Source organism: Saccopteryx bilineata, chromosome 1 (assembly GCF_036850765.1).
Source record: "Saccopteryx bilineata isolate mSacBil1 chromosome 1, mSacBil1_pri_phased_curated, whole genome shotgun sequence".
NCBI lineage: Eukaryota > Metazoa > Chordata > Mammalia > Chiroptera > Emballonuridae > Saccopteryx > Saccopteryx bilineata.
This window is the reverse complement of record NC_089490.1, coordinates 21,144,479-21,164,673: the sequence shown is the minus strand read 5'-3', so window position 1 is coordinate 21,164,673 and position 20,195 is coordinate 21,144,479. Positions and strand designations below refer to the sequence as shown.

Here is a 20,195-nt window from a genome sequence, read left to right as displayed (position 1 = left end):
TAGTTGCATAAAACAGACAATTTTTTAATTAGAAAATGATAAATACACCCAAATGTCACTCCAAATTAGTGGTTTTGTTTGATATTTAGTTTTACTAAATGAGTACTTTTTACTTACAATTATTATTAAAAAATTAATAGGAATGTAAGCATAATTACAATATAAAATATTACAAATGTTTTTATTATGCATTTATCATATTGTAGTGTATTATTGTTGCAATGAATAAAACGTTTATTTACGATATTGTTTTCTTCCATTTATTTCTGTCCTCCTTTTCATTGTAAAGAAGTTGGTCACTTTACAGACAGGAGTTCGAAGACCTCCTCGAGGTCCTCCGAATGAAGCACAGCCTTGACACAGAGGCCTCCCGCGTTACCCCTAAACTGAAGAGGTGAGGGAAAAGAAATTGCCCTCGTAAGGCAGCTGGAAGCCCACAAGCCACACAGTTCTTGTCTTCCACTGCGGCTGCGCGTGAGCCCTCCCGGAAGCGGAAGTTACCAAGAGGTCGTGTTGGTCTGCAAGATGGCGGCACTCAGTGTCCTGGTGTCCCGTTGTGGGCGGCTGCTCCGAAGGATCCTGACAGGTCCTGCCGCGACCAACTGGTCTCGGCCTCCAGATCGCGGGTTCAGGGAAGGTGAGTCCTGGATCCCGGCGACCTCCCAAAGCTGAAGAAAAGAGCGGCGGAGGTTGCTTCCTTCAGCCCCCGTGCCCTCTCCCTCCATTTCCGTCGCGCGGTTCGGAAACGTCCCAGATGTTGGCGTTCCCGGGATACTCGAAAGCTCCTTCCAGACCTTGATGCTGTTATCTTGACTTCCCACCCCTCGTATGTGTACCCACGGGCAGGGGCGGCGGCGGATGTGGAGAAACGGAGAGAAAGACCTGCTTAGTTAGCAAGGGCAGAAGAGATCTCTCCCAGGGTTCATAAAAATTTTCGGGAAGGGTCCGCCTGTTAATTCTCTGAAGAGCCGCCTCATTTATTAAAGGATCCTTGGATCATGAGGGAAGGACGTCTGAGACCCTCCCCAGCGTCTCCCTTTCCAGTTTTTCTCTGAAAGTGCTGTGATCTGATGGCGGCTTTTTCTGCACGGGCCGCTAATGTCTCTGAGAGGTGGAAACAGGTGGAAAGGCCATTGAACAGCCGAAGCAGAGGCAAATGCTGAATGGTGTTTTTGCTTTTCATTCATCTGAAGTCTGGGAAGGCAGCCTGATTCTAACATTGAACTGAGAGCTTACTAAAAGGCCAAGTGCTGTACTTCAGGCTGTCAGGGGATTCTGGAGGGGGGAAAAGAAAAGTACAGCCCTTTTCCTGAAAAGTTAGGTTCTAATGAGATGACATGTATACGTTGCATGAAGTGCAGGGAGATTCAGTTACCAGAAACAAACCCAATTGGAAGTTTTTTTAAGGAGAATGTCTTGAACGAGCTTTTATAAAAGGATGGGATCTAGTAGAGAATGAAAAAGGTTCTTCAGGTCATAGAGTTCTTTTGTGCACTGCTGGAAGCAAGAAGGGATGAGTGATGTGCAGAAGAAGTGATGTGGGTTTGTTTAAAATTCTGGCACAGTTTTAACCAGTGTGTCCTTTAACTAAAGCTGAGACATATCCAGAGGAAAAAAGTGATCATTGTTTTCAGAGGGAGCAGAAAACCCAAAAAGAAGAGCCTAATGAAGAGGCCAGTGGATTTTTTTTAAAAGAGAATTCTTTTTTAGCTTTCAAACTGCAATTTCAGTAGAATGGGAAATCAAAGAGATAGTTCATGAAGAAATGGAAATAGCAGGTATGTGTAAAGAAGTTAACTATGAAGGGAAGATAGAATATTTGCTAGAAATAACAACAAAATCCAGATATTGTCTGGTTAACAGTAGATAAAATCCATTAGTAAAGACACCATGCTGCTAATACAGAGGACTTGGAAAAGGTGTTTCATCTAATGCCATACTGCAAAATAAGTTTATGCCCATAACTTTTTTTTTTCATTTTAGAGAGAGAGAGAATCATCAGTTTGCTGTTCTACCCATCTATGCATTCATTGGTTGACTCTTTTTTTTTTCTTTCTTTCTTTTTTTTCCTGAAATTGGAAACGCGGAGGCAGTCAGACAGATTCCCGCATGCGCCCGACCAGGATCCACCCAGCATGCCCACCAGGGGGCAATGCTCTGCCCATCTGGGGCGTTGCTCTGTTGTGACCAGAGCCATTCTAGCACCTGAGGCAGAGGCCATAAAACCATCCTCAGCGCCCGGGCCAACTTTGCTCCAATGGAGCCTTGGCTGTGGGAGGGTAAGAGAGAGACAGAGAGGAAGGAGAGGGGGAGGGGTGGAGAAGCAGATGGGTGCTTCTCCTGTGTGCCCTGTCCAGGAATCAAACCCGGGACTCCTGCATTCCAGGCCGACGCTCTACCACTGAGCCAACCAGCCAGGGCCCATTGGTTGACTCTTATTTTTTATTTTAAGAGAGAGAGAGACAGGAAGGGAGGGGATAGGAGAAAGATGAGAAGCATCAACTTGTAGTTGCTCCACTTTAGTTGTTTTGTTGATTGTTTCTCCTACTTGCCTTGACCTGGGGAGGGGTGTGTCAAGCTGAGCCAGTGAATGATCTCTTGCTCAGGCCAGCAACCTTGGGCTTCAAGGCAGGGACTTTGGGAGGCAAGCCAGCAACCTTGGGATTATGTCAATAATCCTGTGTTCCAGCTAGAGACCCTATACTCAAACTGGCAAACCTGTGCTCAAGCCAACAAGCCCATGCTGTAGTTGGCAACCTCAAGGTTTCAAACCTGGCCCCGCCCTGGGTCAATGCTGTATTTACTGTGCCACCACCAGTCAGGCATTGGTTGACTCTTTTTTTTTTTTTTTTTTCATTTTTCCGAAGCTGGAAACGGTAGGCAGTCAGACAGACTCCTGCATGCGCCCAACCAGGATCCACCCGGCATGCCCACCAGAGGGCGATGCTTTGCCCCTCTGGGGCGTCGCTCTGTTGCGTCCAGAGCCATTCTAGCGCCTGAGGCAGAGGCCACAGAGCCATCCCCAGCACCCGAGCCATCCTTGCTCCAATGGAGCCTCGCTGCGGGAAGGAAAGAGAGAGACAGAGAGGAAGGGGGGGGTGGAGAAGCAAATGGGCGCCTCTCCTGTGTGCCCTGGCCGGGAATCGAACCCGGGACTCCTGCACGCCAGGCCGATGCTCTACCACTGAGCCAACCGGCCAGGGCAATTGGTTGACTCTTGAATGTGCTGTGACTGGAGATCAAATCCACAACCTTGGCCTATCAGTACAACATTCTAACCAACTGAGCTACCAAAACCTGCCCGTAATATATTTGAGGGTGTCTACCAAGTGTTAAACACTAATAGCTGCAGTTGACATATCCTTGATGAAATTCAAAGTTGAAAACAGTGCTTTGATATGTTCCCAGAGGATAGGCAAGAGGATTAGTTTTGTTCTTTAACAGAGAAATATTTTAGATTTGAATGTTTTCTGTGGAGAGTTTCTAAAATGATAGACTGTATAATCAAATGGGTCTTTGAAGTCCTCTTCTCCATAAATACTTGGGTTGGTTCTTCTTTGTTACTCATTGTCAGACCTAAAAGCTAAATAACTGAATTGATGTAATCTTAACACATTGTTGACAGACAGTTTTACATAGAAGTTATCTCATGTCACCAGCTGTTTTTTCATAATTGAATATGAAAGTGAAACAATCTAAATAAACTTCAGTATATTTTATTTATATATAATGAACTTAAATGAAACTTTGTACATATCTGCTACATATTGTATTTTATACATATTATATATTTTAGTAATTTTTTTGGTGTGATATACTGTATAGCAATCACCTAGTGTAATGGTACGCTACATGTTTTGCAAATATATCTGGTTTCGCTGTGTTTTCTTTTTGAAACACACACTTTACATGTTCTAGTTGGGTTGAACACGACAAAGAAAGATTTAACAATATCCTTGATATATATGTTCAAACTGCAAGCAGTTAGAAGATAGTCTAAGGTTAGACGTTCGATACTGATTGTTTTTGTTTACCATACCTTCGATTTGTGTGTGTGTGTGTGTGTGTGTGTGTGTGACAGAGACAGAGAGAGACAAAGAGAGGGACAGGCGAGACATGAAAAAACATCAGTTCTTCATTGTGACACCTTAGTTGTTCACTGATTGCTTTCTCATATGGGCCTTGACCAGGGGGCTACAGCAAACCGAGTGACCCCTTGCTCATGCCAGCGACCTTGGGCTTAAGCTGGTGAGCTTTGCTCAAACCAGATGAGCCCGCGCTCAAGCTGTTGACCTTGGGGTTTCGAACCTGGGTCCTCCACGTCCCAGTCCAATGCTCTATCCACTGTGCCACTGCCTGGTCAGGCCATACCTTCGATTTTGCGGTCTCACACCTGGAGGAATGGGAAGAAAAAGAGTCTGCATGAGAATATAGAATGGTGTGCTGTTTTTCGAACTTCAACCCTCAGGGCAAAGAATCACAAATACAGTAATCCTATATTACCCTGAGTTTCAGAAATTGAAATAGCTAGTGCAAGTGCAAACACGAGTTAACTCATGAGCGGTCAGCAATGTGTTAAATGAAGAACCATCTGTCTGCAAAACCTTTTTATTATTTATTCATTTAGAGACAGAAAAGGAGAGGTGAGAAACATCAACTGGTAGTTGTGTCACTTTAGTTGTTCATTGATTGCTTCTCATATATGCCTTGATGGAGCACTCCAGCTGAGCCTGTGACCCCTTGCTCAAGTCAGTGACCATGGGATCATGTCTATATTCCAGGGGTTGGGAACCTGTGGCTCGCAAGCCAGATGTGGCTCTTTTGATGGCTGCATTTGGCTCGCAGACAAATCTTTAATAAATATAATAATAACTCCTGACCTGTGGTGGCACAGTGGGATAAAGCGTCGACCTGGAACACTGAGGTTGCCGGTTCGAAACCTTGGGCTTGCCTGGTCAAGGCACATATGGGAGTTGATGCTTCCTGCTCCTCCCCCTTCTCTCTCTCTCTCCCCTCTCTCTAAAAATCAATAAATAAAAAATTAAAAAATAATAATAATATTAAAAATATAAAACATTCTTATGTATTACAATCCATTCATTTCCTACCGCTCATGTTCATGGTTGCAGGTGGCTGGAGCCAATCACAGCTGTCCTCCGGGACAACACCAAATTTTTATTGGATAATGTGTAATGTACACGGGTCGTTGTATGGCTCTCATGGAATTACATTTTAAAATATGTAGCGTTCATGGCTCTCTCAGCCAAAATGTTTCCCAACCCCTGCTATATTCCCACGCTCAAGCCAGATGAGCCCATGATCAAGCCGGCAACCTCCAGGTTTTGAACCTGAGACCTCAGCATCCCAGGTCAGTGCTCTACCACTGTGCCACCACTGGGGAGGCTGTCTACAAAGCCTTTAAATTAAATAACTTTACCTGATAGTTTCTCCTTATGTGTAAAGCATAAGATATTACACATATACCTAATTTTGACTGGTTCCCAGCTGGTATATTTGACGACCAAATATTATACACATAGAATTTCACATTGGGAGGAGGAAGCTGGATGTCTTGCTGAAAATATTCAAGCATCCTTTTTTTTTTTTTTTGGTGAGAGGAGGGGAGACAGCCAGACTCCCACATGTATCCTGACCAGGATCTACCCTGCAACCCCATCTAGGGATGATATTTGAATACGGAGCTATTTTTAGTACCTGAGGCTGCCGCACTCATACCAACCGAGCTATCCTCAGCGCCCAGGACACACTCGAACCAAGCGAGCCACTGGGTGTGGAAGGAGAAAAGGGGGAGAGTGAGTGGGTGGAGAGAAACAGATGGTTGCTTCTCCTATGTGCCCTAACCAGAAGTTGAACCCAGGACGTCTATATGCCAGGCCAACACTTTATCCACTGAGTCACTGGCCAGGGCCAAGCATCCTACTTTTCAAAGTATCAGACATTATTACTTTAGTCAGAATTCATGAGCATTTAGCACCAGTGCTCCTGCCTGTAAAGACTCTCAGTCTAATGTGGTGGTTCTCTGTGGCCAGCTAGCTCAGTTGGTTAGAGCATCGTCCTAATATACCAAAGTTGTGGGTTTGATGTTCGTTAGGGCACATAGAGGAATCAACCAATGAATGCATAAATTAGTGGAACAACAAATGGATGATTCTCTCCTCTCTCTAAAAATCAATAAATAAAATTTTAAAAATAAAGCAGTGGTTCTCAACTGAGGGCAGTTTTGTTCCCCAGAGAACATTTGGCAATGTCTAGACATTTTTGATTGTCACAGCTGGTACTCCTGGCATATGGTAGGTAGAGTCCAGGGAAGCTGCTATAATCTTACAGTGTACAGGACAGCTCCCCATAACAAAGAGCCACCTGGCCTAAAACATGAGTCATGCTGCTATAGAGAAAGCCTGGTTTAAAGTTTGACAAGAGTCTTGGGGTGGTAAACACACAATACAGTACACAGATGATGTATTATAGAATTGTACACCTGAAACCTATGTAATTTTATTGATCAGTGTCACCCCAATAAATTCAATTAAAAAAAATAAATGGTGAGGAAATTTTTTTAAATTGCAAGATTGGATGATATTTAAATTCTCTTGCATATCTTTGTTGACTAACCAGTTCTTTCCATTAGATTTAAGCAGGAGAAAAAAATAAAGTTTGACAAAGGGGACACACAAAACCAGTAAATATTATTTGGAAGGAGCAAGACTAAAGGAAGACAAAGATGGAAATTGTCGTTTATTAAGTGCTGGCTATAAGCACTGTATTGGGTTTCCCTGGAACGTTTATTCAGTCTCCTCACCAGTCCCTAAGGGTGAGTGATACTGACATCCTTATGAATGAGGAAATCGGGTCAGAGGTGTCCAGTAACTGCCCAATATCACACAGGTAGTGAGTGGAGTGGTGGAGTCGGAAGAAGAGCCAGCACTCTGCCCCTCCAGCAGTGACATGGCCTCTCCTGCATGCCAGGGCCTCCCTGCGCTCCCTCCCTTCCCTGAAAGCCCTTGTCAGCTTGCTGAAGACCATTCAATGTTTTTATGGTTGGCACTGCCAGACTTAGCAAAGATTGTGTTAGACTTCATTCCTGCCTTACCACTTAGAGCTCTTAGGAAGGAAATGTATTTAAAACAAGAAGAATTAACACAATTACCTGAATGTACAGCAATGATCTATCAGAAAGTGCTGGAATGAGTAAAGGCAGAAGGGCATTTTCTTTGTCTTCTGCATTAGCTAGAGCATTTCAGACAAGGCGGGGCCACCCTGTAGCTAAAAGCTGTGAGAGAGGAGGGAGCGAGCCAGGCTGGGGCTGAAAAGAATTGGAGTAACCTGCTAGTGGAAAGGTTTTTGTGCAGCAGTAAGACTCCTCATTCTGAAGCACCGCGCAGAGGGACATTCCCAAAGAAATGGAGAGGTGGGGAGGGCGTCGGAAACTTTACTGGTAGAATTAAAGGTGGACAGATGGACAGGAGGGAGTGGTGCTTGAGAGGAAGGAGTCTGAGAAAAGTAGTTCATGACCAGAAGTGCAGGCTCACATCCCAGACACACTGGACTGTCCGTGCCGCCCCAGCCACCCGGCCCTTCGCTTACTCCACTCCTTCCTACTCTGCTTGGGACTGGGTTTCCATCCATCCTTTCCAAGAAGGCCTTGGTCTCTGGGCACTCTCTGTAGCAGTGCCCTCCACTCCTCATCATCCATCTTTCCCCACTTCCTCCTTGACTGAACAGTTGGGTCTTTATACTGCTGCAGTTCACTGTGTTTACGTGGCCATCAAGGTCCTTCTGTGTTCGCTGCGATCTCACCGCAGCGCTGTTTGCTCTAGACTGTTATAATTCAGCTATCTTGGACTCCATCCTAGGCGAGTATTTACTGAAGCACTCAAAGGACCTCTTTACAAGGCATGGACTTTATTATAGTCAAGTTCCCAGACTTGGTTTAATTCCCTCTTCTCCCCCAGGGCCGAGGCTCTGCCTTCCTATTCTGCTGTAACTCCCCAGGAGAGGCGGAGCAGGGCTGTGCCCTCCACAGGTGCTCAGCAAACGTATTGCCTCCTGTGGAACAGGTCATTTGGTTTGTATGAGAAGTGACTATCTTTGAAGGTTTTGGCCCTTAATTCTCATGTAGAAAACTGCTTCGTTTCTTTCCTGAGTTTACTTGATAAAGCCATTGCTCAGAACACAAGGGTGATTCCATCTTTTTCTAAAAAGGTTTTCTATTAGTGCCTAAATCTTCTTAGTCCAGCTTTTCTTAGCCATCCGCACCCCTTCTCAATGGAGAGGGGTCCAGGGGCAAAAGGGATCTCAGGTTTTGTTTGGTTTTGACCTGTTTTGGTATGCACTCTGAAAATCAATACGATTTTGATTCCTATCTCCTGTTTTGAGAGGATTAAAATCTATCAGAGCCTCTTCAGTCCCCGACCAGGCCGCCTGCCCCAGCACTGAGACACCGCCCCGATAAACCTCAATCTCATGTGAACTCTCAGGTCATTCCTTCTGCTTTGACAAATTGTCTGTGTGAGATAAGCATCTGCCTAATGTTTGACCCACTGGCGTATAGTAAGATGATTCACTGGCTCAGTTGCTGTGCGGGGAGCTTGTGAGCAGTGGGGCTTGCCATGGTCTTTGATCTCTTTTCCAGGGGCCAGTGGGATGACTTCAGGGTTTGGTTCTTTGCCGGCAGTGCTGTGTGTTTTGTTAGACTTGTTTACCTCATGATTAGGACCCGAGTGCCTCCATGGAGAAGGGAACCACATGTTTATCCACTTTGGGTCTCAGGGCATTGTTCTAGCGCTGACTCAAGTGGTACCAGAATGTTTCTCCTTTTGTTTCCTACCATGAGTCTTAAAAACTTGCCTCCCACCCGCTTACTGCTTAGATCTGGTCACCCTCCGCCGTCCAACTTGGTTTTTGCAAATTTGTACAAGTTTCGGGAGTGCCCAGAAGTCCTACTGGGCTGTAGCTGTGCCCTTTTTCTGTGTCCCCATGTTTCTAGTTGGCACATTGCTGTGACAGTCCTCTGCACTGTGCTGGCCTCCAGACTGAGCACCGCGTTGGGTCCCAGCCGCATCCCATTTAGGCTGGTCTCTGTTCCGAACACGTGGATCGTGTGGGGTGATGCATTTTCTTCTACTGGGAGAGCTTTAGTTTGTCTTTGAATTAACTGGTAACTAGTGTTCAGGAGAAAGCCTCGGGGCCTCTCTGGCCGTTGTTACAACTGCGTGTGTGAGGAGCTGGACAGGGCAGGCCTCTCAGGTTGGTTATTCAGAAGTGATGAGTCTTTATGAACGGCCTTCCCAGAAAACATGGGGAACAAGTCCAGGCCGTCTGTGTCCAATTAGGTGTCAGTCACAGAGCGCAGTGATCACAGATGCTTCTCGGGGACTCAGGTTGGGTTCAAATTGCCTCACGTTTTTTCCTTAGATACACTCTTTCAATTATTTTTTATTGCAGAAGCAATGTATTTTTCTTTTAGAAACTTCAGAAAATACAGATAAGCATGAAGAAGAAACAAATCACCTACTGCCACCACCAAGAGAAAACCAGTGTTACCATTTGGGTCCATAGTTTCGAGAGTGTGAGCCTCCTAAAATCCATGTTTAATTGTTTGTATGAATGTGGACAAGTTTCTAGGGAGAAGTCCGTAACTTTCGCTCGATTGGCAAAGTTAAGAACCTTAGGCTCTTTCTAATCTGTATTCTTGCCTTGGCTGGAGCTGAGTCGAACTCATTGTGGTGGCCAAGCTGCTGTTAAAATATGATTTTAGTTTGTGGGGAGACAGTTTGCAGCTATGTGAGCCTAAGTTTTCTGTTACAGTAGTTAGCAGTCAGAAGGGGACCATGATGAATATTTTGTTCCCTAAATGCTAGCTAGCGTTCACTGAGAGTGCTGTGTGCCAGTTCCTATACTAACTGCTTTGGCTTCTCTCTCTCTGAAGAAACGGGGAGAACAAGTGAAGTTCTCCAAGAACTTCCTATTTGATTATATTGTGTATTTGGTTATATATATATAAGCCCAAATGTGGGCTTTTAGCTTGATTCTTCCGTTGTATAGTGTTGAAGTTGTCATTCTGCTTCCTAGTCAAGTCGATGGGCAGTGCACACAGCCTGACGGATGTGTGTGGCTGGCTGCCCCTCGGGTTCCCTTTTGGCTGCCAGACCGATGTCGGCAAAGAGCTGAGGGAGCCCCCCTCAGTTTGGAATTGCAGTGCTCTCCTTGAACTTCTGCCTGGCCCCCGGATCTGAAGGCCCCTTACTCCTTCCCCTTGTTCTCACCTCTCCAGTGCAGGTAACAGTGCACCCCGCAGGGAGCAGTGGGGAAGGGAAGGGGACTGGACTCCCACGGCTGTCCTTAAACAGCTGTGACACAAGGCTCTCGGGTGAAGTTCAGGAGTGAACTTGTCTCCTTGCTTGTCTACCCAGGGCCCCTGGAGCTGTGCTGGTGCAGTGCTGTATCTCTAAGACTGCAAACTCTTCAAAGTCTGGAACTGTGTTTGTCTGGTTTACTGAAAGGATACATGCAGTGGGTACTTTTGAAAGACTTTTACCTGCTTCTGCCCCCTGCCACTCTTAGATCATTATTGCTAGGCACACACAGTAAGGCAGGATCTTGCCAATTTCCTTGGATAGAACCAAGATGAATCTTAGTTTAGAAAGGCAAAAACAGTGTGAAGACCCTTGATCCCAGAGAGAGGTGTTACTTGGGCATCTGGGCTTGCTCCCACCCAACCTCTAGGGCATAGAGCCTTGGCCCTTGGAGGTAAACCCTGCACGTTTTCTCTTCCAGGTGGGGGCTGTGGGTGAGTCCAGACTGAAGGCTTCGTTTTTCTACATGTGTAAAATTTGAGCTGTTATTTGAAACTCCCTGTTCCTTATTAAATGGCTGACCTCATTTTTCCCCTTTATCTCTGTAGTGGTGGAGATCCAAGAAGGGAAGACAACTATAGTAAGTATCATCGAGTTGGCCACTTATAACCTCTTTAACACTTGGAGCTGCCTGGCTGCTCCTCTGAGGGAGGGAGGAAAGCCCAAACTGGACTCCTGGCTCCAGCATCAGCTCCCTCTGTGGCCGTAAATCTCACCATCTACCATTTTTCAAGCTGTGTACTATAGTGTGGTTAATCAGGAACAGTCGCTTGTACCTGGCTTGAAGCATCTGTTATTTGAGTGAAGTGGCCTTTTGTATGGCAAGATCTCAGAGATCTTTGCTGATATGTTCTTTGGAGGGTGATAAATTAATTTCCCAAAGGGGAAACTAAGGCAGCACAGGACTAAAGAGCCAGAGTAAGTTGATCCAGGGCCAGGATCCTGGATCTCAGCTCTTTTCTTTTCTGCCCAGAATGACTAAGCTACTCCTTAAGTGATGCGGTTAAAAGGTGACGCTCTAGACCCTGGGCTCTCTAGCTAGCACCCTGAGTTGTCTATTGGTAAGAAAGCCAGAATGAGCCTGACCAGGCAGTGGTGCAGTGGATAGAGCATCAGCCTGGGATGCTGAGGAACCAGGTTCAAAACCCCAAGATCGCCGGCTTGAGTAGGAGCCCATCCGACTTGTACACAGGCTCACCAGCTTGAGCATGGGATCATAGACGTGACCCCATGGTCACTGGCTTGAGCCCAAGGTCACTGGCTTGAGCAAGGGGTCACTGAGTTGGCTGGAACCCTCCCCCCTCCAGTCAAGGCATGTATGAGAAAGCAATCAGTGAATAACTAAGGTGCCACAACTGTGATTTGATGCTTCTCATGTCACTCCCTTCCTGTCTGTCTGCCTGTCTCTCTCTCTTAAAAAAAAAAGCTAGAATGACTTTCTCTACCCACTCCCTCCTTTCCCTCATTGGGCCCACCTCACCTCCCTTCCTCCAGGAGTCATGGGGCCCAGATTATCCTCTAATCCCTAAAAGACAGCATTGTTTTCACATGGCTCTCCGTGCCTCTGAGAAAGCCGCAGCCCCTGCACAGAGCTCCCAGAGCCTGTGTAGCTTCCATGTCAACCAGGGACTCAGCCTCCTGGCCGCCAGCCGCACTCAGCGCTCCCTGGGCTGTCTTCTCCCCAGGACAGGGCCTCAGCTTCCTTCTCCGGTCTTCCCCAGAGTACTCCCTCAGCTTTTGCACTGCTTAACCTCAAAATAGTTCTTCTGAGGGGCCCCTAACCCCTTAGGGCACCTTGTTTATTCCCTTATGTAAAGCCGAAACAAGCATTCACCCTGTGAACTCCATACTGGTGGAGAGAAAACACATCTGGCTTTTGAGTGTGAAGACTTTCTCATGTGGGGCATGGATTTGCTCTCTGTGGAACGAACATGGACACATGGTGGCATGAGGAGAGCCCTGGGGGGGGGTGCCTCCATGCTCAGAGGCGCTGCCCGGCTGGCTAGGCACTGCTCACTCTCTGCTCTCACTGTCTTCACCTAGAAAGTAAGGTGGTGCTGCCTCCCTCACTAGGGTGTGGGGGTTAATGAGATGGGAGCCATGTTTTGCACAAAACCAGGCATACAATGGGGAGTCAATGTGAGCTCTCTCCTCGCAGCCCACCCTAGCCCCTCCCAAACCTACCACATACCCGCACATTTCCCTAACACACTGCTCCATTTCTGGCGTGGTGTGGTGGCCTTGGCAGAAAGGTAGGTAGCATGCCCTGCACAGCCAAGCATTGCATCCAGCCCCTTTCCTGTGTGCCAGTTCCACCCCAGGGGACAGTGCTGCTTTCCTCCCGAAGCCTCCGCCCTGTCCCAACCTCGCTCTCATAATCCATGGCTTCAGTCAGCGAAGCTTTCTAAATGCCCCCTATTGCAACTGGAGCTGACGCCCAGATCACTGGTCTGCTGCCCTTAGTAATTCCAAGGCTGTGTCACAGGATACAGCAGCCACAGCGGAGGTCATTTTGCACATGGCCTCAGCACAGTTGGAAAGGTGGCATTCAGAATAACAAAAGCAAGGAGGAGGACAGGGGAATGAATCCTCCCATCTGTGTTTGAGAGAGAGAGAGAGAAGCAGCAGGAGTGCCCACAACATCTGCTCGTCAGGGCAGGGACCAGACTTCTCGCCTGCACCCCGTTGGCGTCCTGGGCTGGCTAACTGTTGTGGGAGTTGCCCTGTGTGCTGTAGGGTGGTTAGCTTCCCTGCTGGCTGCCAGTAGCACCGCACCCCCCAGTTGTGGCAGTCAGAAATGTCTCTGACTTCCCCATTGTCCCCTGGGGGGCAGAAGCATGGCTGGCGGAGAACCCCGGGCACAGACTGAGCTGGCGGATAACGGAGAACGCTGGAAGCTGCCATGGGGTGGGAGGGAGACTTCCTCTGGACTCGACATCCCCGCAGTTTGAAACCTTTTACCATGTGCATGTATTACTTTTCCCAGAGGTGGTTTTTGTTTGAGGAAGGAAAGGTAGCATTCAGCTGATACAGCAAACCCCTCCTTTCTGCCACCAGCATTGAGTTCAGTTTCCACTACCCTTGAAAGCCACGGAATCACTCTCGACAGCCCAGGGCCCCATCTATACCAGCTGCAGTCAACCCCCAGGGTTCCAGCAGAGACCTATTACCTATCCCCACAGACCCAGAGATGGAGCAACACCAGCATTCCCACCACTCGGGGTGTCGCCCAAGGGCTAGAGACTCCACACAGCCCTCTCCCTCACTGGCTCTCTTTCTGTGCCCCCTAGATCGAAGGCCGTATCACAGAGACTCCCCAGGAAAGTCCAAATCCCCCGAACCCTTCTGGCCAGTGCCCCATCTGCCGGTGGAACCTGAAACACAAGTATGGCTATGAGGTGAGTGTGCGAAGACAGTGGGCTCCGCATGCTGTGGCAGTCGTGTGCCTGGGTTAATCAAGCAGCATCCTCACCCACCCCCCTCCCCCAGAGCCACTGCTGCATGTCATAGAGCCAGAGATGAGCGTCCTGTCCAGTGGCTCTCAGCCCTGTCTGCATGTTAGAATTACAAGGAAGCTTGAAAAAAAGGCTCAGCGCCCGCCCCCCCCCCCCCCCCAGACACGGATTCTGCTGGTCTGGGTAAAGCCTGGCCGTCATTATTTTTTAAAGCTCCCCAGGTCCTTCTCATGCGCAGACAGACTCGAGTCTCTTAGTCCCCGGTCTGGTTGTGTGCAGTTCAGACCACCAGGGCCGTGTGCCCTCGTCTTGTAGGATTGGGTTCCCAAGGGGAGCAGGGCAGGACCCGAGTTTGGCTTGCTGTCTTTCATAATGAGAGGCTATTTGGAGAGACCTCCCTGTGATGTGGGGACACGTTATTGTCTCTCTCGTACGGGACCTCCAGAATCCCCCTTGCTCCGGCCCCGCCAGCTCTTCCTCTGTCTCCACGGAAGGACGATGACAGTGGCAACAGCAAGCACCCCGGGTTGAGTGTGTGCTCTTTGTCAGGCACTGTGGTAAGCACTTCCATGTCTCCATTCACCTAGTTTTCACAATATCCCTCTGAAGTAGGTACTTGTTCACCCTTACTTTACAGGTAAGGAAATTTGAGGCATGGAGAAATGAACTAACTTGCCTCAGATCGCCCAGCTGGTGAGTGTCAGAGCTGGGCTTCAGACTCGAGGGATACAAAACACCCTACTGTCCCATCCATTACTCTGCATCTTGTCTAGAAATGGGGAGAGCCTGGGGGAAAGGACGCCGCCCTGGAGAAATCCATACTTGTCCTTCAGAGTTCTGTTGGTGACATTAAGCACCCTGTTTTTAGGTTTCAGGTGATTCAGGCTCTGGGCCAGTTTGAGGTGAGGTTGTCCCTGCGGCCCTCTGTGGAATGGGATGACTAAAGGCATAGTTCCTGCTCAGGTGTAAGAGCAGCCAGGCCACTTGCCCATGGGATCCGAACAGAACGACCCAGCTCATCGCCCAGGCTGGAGCCTTGCGTTTAGGCCCCCGGGGTGGGGAGAGGGGGTGTTCTTTCCCTGTGCCCTAGGCCTTTCTGTGATGGCCGCCTGGACTAACAGGAAGCTTGCAGGCCATGGGGCAATATTCACAGCTTCTTGTTACATGGAAGTCAGTGGGGCTGTGGCCATACTTGGAATCCCAGCTGAAGATGGGGAGGTGAACCTGCCTGACCACCACGGGCACTCTTCCTACCAGCTGTTTCCAGGAAATAGACTTGGCTTTGTTTATCCAGCAGAAGAAATCCAATCCCCTCCGAGGTAAAGGCTAAAGTTGTTTTCCTTTTACCCCTTTCCACTCAGGACACCCTTAGCCTGATCTGCACAGAGCTGTCAGCTCGCTTGGCAGCCTGCAGCAGGGGAGGCTGGGGCTGTGAGCCCAGTTTATTAGCCCTGGATAATCCAATCCAAGTTCTTTTCATCAGATGCTGAAGATTACAGGGGTGGGAATTGGGGGTCTGGGTCCCTCAGGAGCTGTTCAGTGATTAAAACAAATCTGCGGTTATACAGCGAGGCGCCTGCCAGGGTCGCGGGTCAGTTTGTGGACATGACTGCTGAGGCTGGCGTGCCAGCCCCTCCGGGTGGGGGCGGGCGGGAGCGGGGCTTTTATTTAACCCCCTCAGCATTCTGGTGAGAGTTGGGAGTGGAAGTGGTCTCTTGTCTTGCTTCTGGCTCTGTTCCCCTTACTCCTTGACTCTTCCAAAGCAGTCTGGTGGTCCAGAGGGAGCCTGGGAACCCGTCCACATCTGGTCACAGGGGCTTAGAAGATGTGATCCTGAACTCTACAGGCTTGGGCCCTTGCTCAGCTGGTATCCTGCCCAGCCCTGCAGAGGGACTGTGCATGGATTGTGCTGAGGCACATAAGCTTTGGGGGCAGAGATGGTAGAGATTTTCCCTCTTGTGTGGATATACTTGACATGCCCTCTACCTCAGCCTAGGAGGACAACAGACCTTTTGTCACCAGGAAAGACACTGCGAGTGTGCGTGAAAGAACATCAACACTTCTTGAAGTTTCTATTCTCTAACATAGATTATCTCCTGGAGGAGCTAAAGCCCTGGGGACTGGTAATAGGGTCAGAAAATCAAAGTTGGGATTTAACTTTAGGTAGGGTGGAAGTATTAGACCAGTGTGCAAAGCTGTGTGTGGACGGAGTAGTCTCGGGTTAGTTCCTGACGGAGACCTCAATTTCTTGGAGCGCCGGGGTTGATGGCCTCCCGCAGGCTACGTGGCTTGGCTCCCCAGCCTCAGACGTCCACGCCTGACCCTCACCTCCTGTTTCCCTTTGCACTAGGACGTTCTGCTGCTCAGCCAGTTCATCCGGCCCCACGGAGGCATGCTGCCCCGCAGGGTCACAGGCCTGTGCCAGGAAGAACACCGCAAGATTGAGGAGTGTGTGAAGATGGCCCACCGAGCAGGTAGAAGTTCCCCTCAGGGCTAAGAGGGATGGAGGGCTGTAGGCACCATTCCCCCGCCAGCTGCCCCACGCTGTAGCCCCTCCTGAAAGAGGGGTGGACATCCAGAGCCCCCCCCCCCCCATAGACCTGACACCAGCCCTCCATCACTCGGGCTTCCCCTGGGGCCCCCAGTGCTGCAGAGGGCGCTGCGGAGGGTCCTTACATGCTCTTCCCCCCACTCAGGTCTGCTGCCGGATCACAGGCCTCCGCTTCCTGAAGGGTTTGTTCCAAAGAGCAAACCCAAACTCAACAGGTAAGCACACGTGGGTGTCGGCGCCCCGAGTGTTCTGCAGGCCCTCAGTCCTTACTGTATTCTGCTGGGAAACCACACTCTGAGCTCACCCCACAGCCCAGGAAGCTGGGGTGCTCTTTGGCTGGCTGTTCCCTGTTGTCCAGCTTGAGCACCCGCCCCATCTAGCCCATGGCTGCTACAGGTAATGGTGTGCACACGTCTGTCACCCTCCCCTGCTGGCCTCAGCCTCCTTCTCTTCCCTCCCCAAAAGGGCACTTAGCATAGGGGCAAGGACGGTAATGAGGTCGTCTTGTTGAGCATTAGAGTGTGCTAATCCCCTGTTTATGACATCATACTGGGTTGCTATGGGAATGTCAGAGCACTTCAAACTTTTAGTATCCCAGCACTGGGGTTATTATAGGGCAAAATGCGGCCTTATAAATGGGAGGGCTCTCTGGGGCAGCCACTGTGTGTGGCTGTGCAAGTTGTGCACTGCAGAACTTCCAGGCAGTGTCTGTGTAGACTGGGTTGTGAATGGTGCTTCCTAGTGTTGTGAACTTAACCTGCACAGCTGCCCATGGCGACCGGGAGGTCCTGAGGTTTGAGAGGAGAGGAGAGGAAGGCCTTTAGATCCTGCATTTGATCAGTCTGCCTTTCAGCCTGAGCAGGGTGCCCCTCTGGTGTCAGAGCAGACCTAACACTCAGACAGACATCCTACTGTACGTTCCTTTCCCCCCTCCATCTCTGCATTACACTCACACACCTCTAGATCTATAACACCCCCCTTGTCGAGAGTAGAGCCAGGTCTGTGGAATTGATTTGTGTAGTCTTGTTCTCGCTGTCGACGGCCCCTCCCTCTTTCAGCCTGTCCAGCAGCCACTGGCACAGCTCTCTGTAGGGGACCAAAGATGGCCGAAGCTAAGCAAGACTGACTCCACCCTCTAGCAAACCTCCTAGTCAGATCCCCGACAGAACCCAGGCATGAGGGCAGGAGTCCAGGCAGATACCAGCCCCAGATTGCTGGGCAGGGGTGCAGGGCAGAGTGGGGTCTTCACTGAAGCCTTGCCAGCACCCTGGCCCTGTGCCCGTCTCCACCTGCCCTTCCCACAGTGCCTGCTGGGCACCTGCCAGCCGCGCCAGGGGATCAGGACCTCGCAGCCTTGTCCTGTCTTTCCCAAATGTGCTGTGGACCATTTGGGGGCTGAGCCTACCCCCACTCCTGACTTGTTAAGAGACAGCAGCAGGCCTAAGGACACAATCCATCCTGCCCTCAGGCCTTTGAAGTGAGGCCAGGCTCCCTCCCATATATCCGGTGTCCTTTAACGTGACATAGGATTAATGATGTGTGGGGGCCCTTGGGTTGCAAAAGGCTACTCGGCTGGGGGGGAGCTCTGGCAGCACGGGAGGTTGATTCCCTTGGAGAGGACTTGATTCTATCCAGAGGCCCTAGAGCTTTGGGCCCGGGAGCCCCACTTCCTCCTTCCCCTGCCCCTTCAGGAAAGGTAGGAAGGGGCCTTGGTTCTTCCTAGAGCTGGAGTCATCCCAAAGAATGGACTGGAGGCCACCCGGCACCCCTCCCCCACCAGCTGGCTGCCCGTGTGGCACAAGCTCCAGGCCCAGGGCTCGCTGACACCCAGCTTCCTCGGCTCTCCGGGACAGAGGGCAGCACAGGTTTGGGGCAGCAGCTCTGAAGCACCTGGTCAGTCAGGGGTCCTGGAATTGCAGTGAGCACTCCTTGTGGGGAGCTGGCTCCCACACCGTCTCTGCATTCAGCCCTGTGGTTACGGGGTGCTGGCGGCCCAGCGGCCTGCCCACTGTTCCTCCCTTACCCTCCCTCTCCTGCCCCAGCACTACAGGCCGTAGAAGAGGCTGTCCCGGGGCCAGGCCGGTCCTCAGAAGCCTCCCTGCTGGAGGCATTGCCATTCACAGCAGACTCCGAGAAGCCCTGCTCTGTGCGCCCAGCTCACGCTGGGGTACAGGCCCGCGTCTCCCCAGCCTTTTGCCCCTTGGAGCCGTTCCCTTTGCGCAGGGCCGAGGGCAGAAGACCCGGGTCTGAGGGGGCTCAGTGGAAATGTATGATTCAGCCATCACTTTTTTACTTTTATCTAAAAATTTTCATCCAAGGGTTATTGTTGTTTTTCAAATCTCTTTTGAGGGTTTGTAGAGGTGGCTGGGTTGTGTTGTAAACTGGAGTGGAGGCAGGGGAGGATCCTGGCCTTTGCCATAGCTGAGTTTTCAGGATGCAGGGTGGGCCTCTCTGGACGGGACCCAGGTTTCGTTCTGAATGGAGTAAACCCCAATCCCAGCCGGCATGAGCCACTTTTCCGGGAACTGTCAGCGCCCCGGCCATCCCCAAAGGAGGCCAAAGGACTGTGGGCGGCAGCCATCTTTCCCTACCCCTCCTACTCACCGCCCGTGGCCCTCACACTTGGCTCCTGTTATGGGCTGAGTGAGGGGCAGGGTCCTCACCCGTTCTGCTGCCCAGGGGAGATCCCTGAGGCTGGGGTGACAGAATGAGCCAAGTGGGGAAGAGGGACGGGTTCCTCTAGGCCCTTACATCAGCCTCTCCTCTCCCCATGGCTGAGGCCAGAGAGGATCCATCTGCCCTGAGCAGCCTCTTCCTCCCGCTCCTCCCCCAGCAAATACACACAGACATTGACAACTCATAAGATCAAGGGAGCCTATGGCCTGGGCTGCCTGACCCTGGTCACACACACTTGCAGCAGCGACAGACAAAAGCAGCCCATCTGTTTATAGCACACTTAGCAGTTGCTCCCAGGAAAAGGCCCTGCTCCTCAAGGAAGGAACACTAGAGAAAGGGTTTGGTTGGACAACCACGGCTCGGGCCCGAGGAAGCAGTGCCCACACTCCCAGCCCCAGCACAGGCCCCCAGCCCTCAGCCACTCCCTGGTCTTCCCTCCACAGGTACCTGACCCGCTGGTCCCCCCGCTCCGTGAAGCCCATCTACAATAAAGGCCGCCGCTGGAATAAGGTGCGCATGGCCGTGGGGTCCCCCCTCCTGAGAGACAACGTCTGCTACTCCAGAAGGCCTTTGGTGCTGTATCACTGACTAGCGGGGCTTCCTGAGAACCGGCCGGGGCTCCTCCTGCATTTCCGCCCCTTCCTGCGGGGTGGCCCGGCTCCACAGGGCAGCGGGGCCACGTCAGAGCCCTCGGCCAGCCAGCCGCAGTGCTGGGAGCTGGGGCCGCAGGACAGTTGGCTTCCTTGGCAGCAGCAGTGGTCTCATGACTGGTTGGGGCCCTAGTCTGCTAGGGGACAGCAGTCGCTCAGGAATATTATAAACCAGGCTCATGTCTCACCTGCTGGATGTGTGCTCACTGCTTAGGAAGTACAGGGGCTTGGGCCCATTTCCAGCCAGTTACTGAGCATTGAGTCCTCATCTCTTGTGACTGGGTACATATGCAACCAAGGGGGATTCGTGGGCCAAACGGGTTCCTATCCTCTGTGACAGCTGTTAAGTCTTGGGCCTGGGGGCTGCAAGGAGGTGAGTTAGGCTGCCTGGCCCATTGGTGACTACGCTGAGTCCCAGAGCTGCCTTCCTCAAGGGCTCCCGCTGTCACCTGCTGCCATTTCTGCCCACCATCCTCTCCCGTGTTGC

The 20,195-nt window shown here is 50.5% G+C and overlaps 2 protein-coding genes across 2 annotated transcripts in view; one reads left to right on the top strand and one right to left on the bottom strand.

Moving 5' to 3' along the window:
- Window positions 1–482: 482 nt before the first annotated feature.
- On the top strand, window positions 483–19,895 carry MRPS18A (mitochondrial ribosomal protein S18A). Its single transcript, XM_066251370.1, has 6 exons — window positions 483–637; window positions 10,925–10,956; window positions 13,667–13,774; window positions 16,182–16,305; window positions 16,528–16,597; window positions 19,502–19,895. Exons 1-6 carry the CDS (start codon window positions 526–528, stop codon window positions 19,644–19,646), a joined length of 591 nt encoding a protein of 196 aa, XP_066107467.1. The 5' UTR covers window positions 483–525; the 3' UTR covers window positions 19,647–19,895.
- RSPH9 (radial spoke head component 9) overlaps window positions 4,122–20,195 on the bottom strand; it is a 32,812-nt gene continuing 16,738 nt past the window's right edge. The window contains exon 5 of the mRNA XM_066251358.1: window positions 4,122–4,393. Within this exon, the coding sequence (XP_066107455.1) occupies window positions 4,338–4,393 (56 nt within the window). The 3' untranslated portion in view covers window positions 4,122–4,337. The remainder of the gene's footprint in view (window positions 4,394–20,195) is intronic.